The following is a 6,000-nucleotide window of genomic DNA, read 5'->3' on the forward strand; positions in this document are numbered from 1 at the left end:
CTTTTGTGGTTCCGACTGAGATCTGACTCTAATCCTAGCGTTTTTGATGGTGACTCCATTTGTATTCTGTGCCCAGAGGGTAGTGAGTTAAAAGATACTGCCTTGAATATCACCGAGTTCTCAGATACATGCAAACCCCGGATACAGTGTTCTAATATTTGCGATTCCTTGGCGCTGGTTTCCAGTGGAATTTTGACTAAGAATGAATAGTCTGTAATAGGGGGACATGTTTTAATGATACAGTGCTGCGCTGTTTGTTAAGGAGGGCATAAAGATGTAGATGGCTGTATATTAAAATGATTACCCCGGATCCTCATGTACCATATGAGATATGAGCGCGATATGTCTATTGGACCATGGCTTATTTTTCCATCATAGGAATAGGGCAGAGTATTGCTACGTCTCACATGTCAGGCATAGCAGTCATCTTGATGTATATGCACTGTTGTTTGTATGATGGAACGTGGAAACTGGCGACACATCACACTACAGTCACATACAGGGATTCCATGGTTCTCCCCCAGTGCTATGACCTGCTTCCATACTGTCCGACTCCTCACCTGGCGAATTCAGAAACATCTGACCTTTGTCTATTTCTATTCACAGTAACAAAGGAATGGAACACCTCCTCAGCATGAAGTGCAAAAACGTGGTGCCCGTCTACGACTTACTGCTGGAGATGTTAAATGCCCACACCCTGAGAGATCACAGGAAGACCACCAACACAAGTTCAGCATGCAGCCCGCCAAAGGAACTTGAGAAGAGGGACACTTGACCGCTCAATGAACTTATGGAGGGGTGGGAGAGGAGCAGATAAGACTGTCCATGCAACAAGTCTGTAATAGCTTTAAGATATCAAACATGGACCTCCAAAGGCTGTGCTCAAAGGGATTGGGTCTAGAGGGGGGAGGTGTGCCTTGTAAGTCCTTTGGAATGTTTGTTGAGATGCTCTTACAAGGCATGTGGATGCCAGGAGGCGTTACAGACATGTGAGAGACAGTATTCATACCACATACGACGCCAGGGCAACCTGCTTGAACAACTCTGACAGATACATTTTTGCAGTAAAAAGAGATCCTGCAGGACATTTTCTAAAAGAATATGGTGTATAGCACTTTGTATTGGACGGACCAGCAAAATAACTTCATAACTTATTGTATGTAGGCGGAGATATAGCTTTGTACATATTTTATGTTAACATTTGAAAAAGACGATTTTTCACTGCTTCTCTCAATGCCAAACACAGGTTTCCAGCGTGAGATGTCCGAATAAAAAAAAATGTTCTGCCTTTATTGAAGGACTATAATGTGAAGGTTTTGTAAATATTTTCAAAAATGAACAGAATCCTACCGTTTTGATGTTTGTTTGCCAGCACCAATTTCCAGCAAGGGTAAGCGGCAGTGAATTTGTTTTTACGTAATGGAATTAACAGTTTTTACATACTTAAAAATGTCATGATCTTTTTGGCCGAGAATACGTGGATTTATATGCGAGAATAAATATTTTTATGTGTCAACGTATGCAGACTCTTTGAATCGATATCTGAAAAAGCACTGCACTTCCCAGAATTCAGTGGTGAATAATAAGCAGATAGACAAAAATAATATATTATTGATCACAAGTGACTTTTATCACTACAGAAAGCATAAGCTCATTGTTACAAAGCAGCTTCTGTAGACTTCTTAGGCTTATTAGTAAGTTCTTTATCGTAAGTTACATAAACTGACAACTATGAGAAACCACTGGGTCCCATCCCCCGGGCTCAACTGACTGTAATGGAACTCTGGAGCTGGACACACATCCAAGCATTCCACAGGCTGTCATAGTGTTCCACGCTAGCTCACAGCTATGCATCAAGTACATTACAACACTCATACATATAGGCTATGTAATATTATCAGTTTTGCAAACTGATAACTCTCGACAATCAATCTGTTCTCCTTATAAAGTGTACCTCATCAGGACATGGCCCTCTCGCGGCTTTTCTCATTATGCATCTCCCCTGTTCTCTGAGCACCCAACTCTCTTGAGTTATTAACAATCCCAATAACCAACAGTACAGGGAAATCCATACCCCAATACCTTATTGGTAATTATAACAATGCATGCCGTTTCATTTGTAGTCCCAATTTCTTCCAGTTTTTACTTACATTTTTGGTGTTAGCAGTGAAGTAGAGAAAGAAAAAAAGGGGAAAAGAGAAAACAATAAAAAAACAATGTTAATGATGGGTTAACAAATAGTTCTGCTCTTACACATGCCTTTAATACTGTGACATGTGTTGTTTGTGTATTTGTATCCCATTCTGTGTTGTATTTGTCTTCATGAAATGTTATGTCTTCTATATAAAAAAACTCGACACCTAAAATATATGATCAGTTATTGATACTTTCTTATGGCCTCACCAGTTCTTTGATACTAGAAGCTGGATTCGATATTCCCCATATGGTATAAGAAGCCCGTACCCAACACTCACGTCTTATCCTGGCAAATGGTAATCTCCCAATCCTTGTTTATACACTTTCTTACTTCTGTAGTCTTTTGACATTTAGTCATTCCTTATTTAATGTCACCATATGTCAAGGCTTACCTTTAATTGTAGGTCTTCAGGACGTATTGGCTATTGACTCCTTCCTTTGGAAACTCCCATGGTTTTCCCTGCAAAAATGAGTGCTTATTAAGCAGAGTAATTCCCTATATTAACATAATTAAGAGTCTGTAAATTGTTTATTTTTTTGCAAATGTCCCTTTCCCTGCTTCTCTCAGCTTGAAGGAATAATTTGATGCACCCCCTTATTGTTTTACACTCATGCCTTTTAAGAAGTGCTTTTGGTAATTTCTTGCTAAAAAAAAAGGGAAAAACGAAAGTATTTGTGAGTGAATTATGCTGCATTCCACCTTACTGCCCAGTGTTACGTTATTTTTTTATTTCTTCAATTTGTAAAGCGCACTAGCAGCCCAGAGGTATCGAGGCGCTGTTGCAAGAAAGTATCTTAGTTATGTCTCTCTGTATGTCTGTGTCACTCACATTTCCCTCATGCTGCCTTCTTCTTCTGTATGTTTAGTGTTGCTGGTATTAATTGTTCTGAAAGTAGGAAAAAGGATACCATTTTTGATTATTGGTTGGCTAATGTGTTTCAGGGAATCAATTAGGCTCTCCTTCATTACTAATTGAAGTCTCAGTCTGGTGGTATGAGTGATAAATATTGAACTTGGTATGGTTGTGGTTGGTGCAAGGACTACTGAGTCTCACTTGTTACTTTTGTAATTGTAATATCACTTCCTGTAGTCCTCTGTATTTGGATAGCATATTTCTGCCTTCATAGAGCTATTTCTTTACTTGTTGGTGTGGTTGTAGACAAGTGACTAACTCCTTTTCTATCCTGTTAGCCATATTGGAATACTCATGCATGGATTTACGACCCTATTCTGTTTCTTTCTCATGTTATGTTTAAAACATATCCGTTGCATTCATGATCACGTGTAACCTTCATCATTGTTCTGTGGCTGCATATTTCTGTCTGTTGCTTCTGTGGCATTCTCTGTTTGTTATTGTCAAGTTTACTACCTGGCTGATTGGTACAGATGTGATTCACTCCTTCCCCCAGATGTATTCTGTTTCATACCTGATACCTATTTCTAAATCCCCTTCTTTGTGTGCATAGTTTATTTCTCTTTGAGTTATAACCTTTCTCAATGTTATGTCGATTGTCGTTGCATTTATTTTTTATCTAAGTTTCTATAACCCAAGTACATTTTGTGGAATCCTGCATTATCTTTTTATGTCTCAATCGTCCAATACAACTGATTTTTGGTCACCATTGCAGGTGTACAATTTGTATGTTCACATATTTTCTGCTGTACGTTACAGCATGAATTTTTGTCGTTTAATTGGTGTCTAGACATTTGGCGGTCTTTGCATTGCTATAAAGGTAGTTTTAAGAAAAGCATTGTCTAAATCCCAAGTAAGACGAAGAAGCAGCCTTTTTCTTTTTCTAATACCCATTCCCTTTTCTCAGTCTATTTAGTTTTTGGTTACTTAAATACATTTGCTCGTTTTCAATGCAAAGACACACCCATTTCCAGACATGCCAATTACACTCCATGTCTTTCAATGCAAAAAATGACCAAGATCAAAGGTACAATGCAGAGACATGAACAGAGTGACATGAAGAGGGACAAAGTGGACCAGCTCCCTACTTTAATCACATCTAAATTGTGAAAGTCAGATCAGTGGAAGAATGCCGCTTGAGTGTCTGTCACCGGCTGTGAATTCCATGTGTCCCATGGTATTGCCTTCTCCGCTTCCACGGATCACATCTCTTGAGTGACTGTCGCCGGCTGTGAATTCCATGTGTTCCATGGTATTGCCTTCTCCGCTTCCACGGATCACATCTCTTGAGTGACTGTCGCCGGCTGTGAATTCCATGTGTTCCATGGTATTGCCTTCTCCGCTTCCACGGATCACATCTCTTGAGTGTCTGTCGCCGGCTGTGAATTCCATGTGTTCCATGGTATTGCCTTCTCCGCTTCCACGGATCACATCTCTTGAGTGTCTGTCGCCGGCTGTGAATTCCATGTGTTCCATGGTATTGCCTTCTCCGCTTCCACGGATCACATATCTTGAGTGACTGTCGCCGGCTGTGAATTCCATGTGTTCCATGGTATTGCCTTCTCCGCTTCCACGGATCACATCTCTTGAGTGTCTGCCGCCGGCCGTGAATTCCATGTGTTCCATGGTATTGCCTTCTCCGCTTCCACGGATCACATCTCTTGAGTGTCTGCCGCCGGCCGTGAATTCCATGTGTTCCATGATATTGCCTTCTCCGCTTCCACGGATCACATATCTTGAGTGACTGTCGCCGGCCGTGAATTCCATGTGTTCCATGGTATTGCCTTCTCCGCTTCCACGGATCACATCTCTTCAGTGTCTGCCGCCGGCCGTGAATTCCATGTGTTCCATGGTATTGCCTTCTCCGCTTCCACGGATCACATCTCTTCAGTGTCTGCCGCCGGCCGTGAATTCCATGTGTTCCATGGTATTGCCTTCTCCGCTTCCACGGATCACATCTCTTCAGTGTCTGCCGCCGGCCGTGAATTCCATGTGTTCCATGGTATTGCCTTCTCCGCTTCCACGGATCACATCTCTTCAGTGTCTGCCGCCGGCCGTGAATTCCATGTGTTCCATGGTATTGCCTTCTCCGCTTCCACGGATCACATCTCTTCAGTGTCTGCCGCCGGCCGTGAATTCCATGTGTTCCATGGTATTGCCTTCTCCGCTTCCACGGATCACATCTCTTGAGTGTCTGCCGCCGGCCGTGAATTCCATGTGTTCCATGGTATTGCCTTCTCCGCTTCCACGGATCACATCTCTTGAGTGTCTGTCGCCGGCCGTGAATTCCATGTGTTCCATGGTATTGCCTTCTCCGCTTCCACGGATCACATCTCTTGAGTGTCTGTCGCCGGCCGTGAATTCCATGTGTGCCATGGTATTGCCTTCTCCGCTTCCACGGATCACATCTCTTGAGTGTCTGTCGCCGGCCGTGAATTCCATGTGTTCCATGGTATTGCCTTCTCCGCTTCCACGGATCACATCTCTTGAGTGTCTGTCGCCGGCCGTGAATTCCATGTGTTCCATGGTATTGCCTTCTCCGCTTCCACGGATCACATCTCTTGAGTGTCTGTCGCCGGCCGTGAATTCCATGTGTTCCATGGTATTGCCTTCTCCGCTTCCACGGATCACATCTCTTGAGTGTCTGTCGCCGGCCGTGAATTCCATGTCTTCCATGGTATTGCCTTCTCCGCTTCCACGGATCACATCTCTTGAGTGTCTGCCACCGGCCGTGAATTCCATGTGTTCCATGGTATTGCCTTCTCCGCTTCCACGGATCACATCTCTTGAGTGTCTGCCACCGGCCGTGAATTCCATGTGTTCCATGGTATTGCCTTCTCCGCTTCCACGGATCACATCTCTTGAGTGACTGTCACCGGCCGTGAATTCC

The 6,000-nt window shown here is 43.0% G+C and overlaps 1 protein-coding gene across 1 annotated transcript in view; it reads left to right on the plus strand.

Moving 5' to 3' along the window:
• Positions 1–1,517, plus strand: part of ESR2 (estrogen receptor 2) — a 607,028-nt gene extending 605,511 nt beyond the window's left edge. Inside the window, exon 9 of the mRNA XM_069638222.1 lies at positions 607–1,517. Within this exon, the coding sequence (XP_069494323.1) occupies positions 607–775 (169 nt within the window). The 3' untranslated portion in view covers positions 776–1,517. The remainder of the gene's footprint in view (positions 1–606) is intronic.
• Positions 1,518–6,000: the final 4,483 nt, after the last annotated feature.

This window comes from Ambystoma mexicanum, chromosome 14 (genome assembly GCF_040938575.1).
Source record: "Ambystoma mexicanum isolate Mex_15411 chromosome 14, UKY_AmexF1_1, whole genome shotgun sequence".
Lineage (NCBI taxonomy): Eukaryota > Metazoa > Chordata > Amphibia > Caudata > Ambystomatidae > Ambystoma > Ambystoma mexicanum.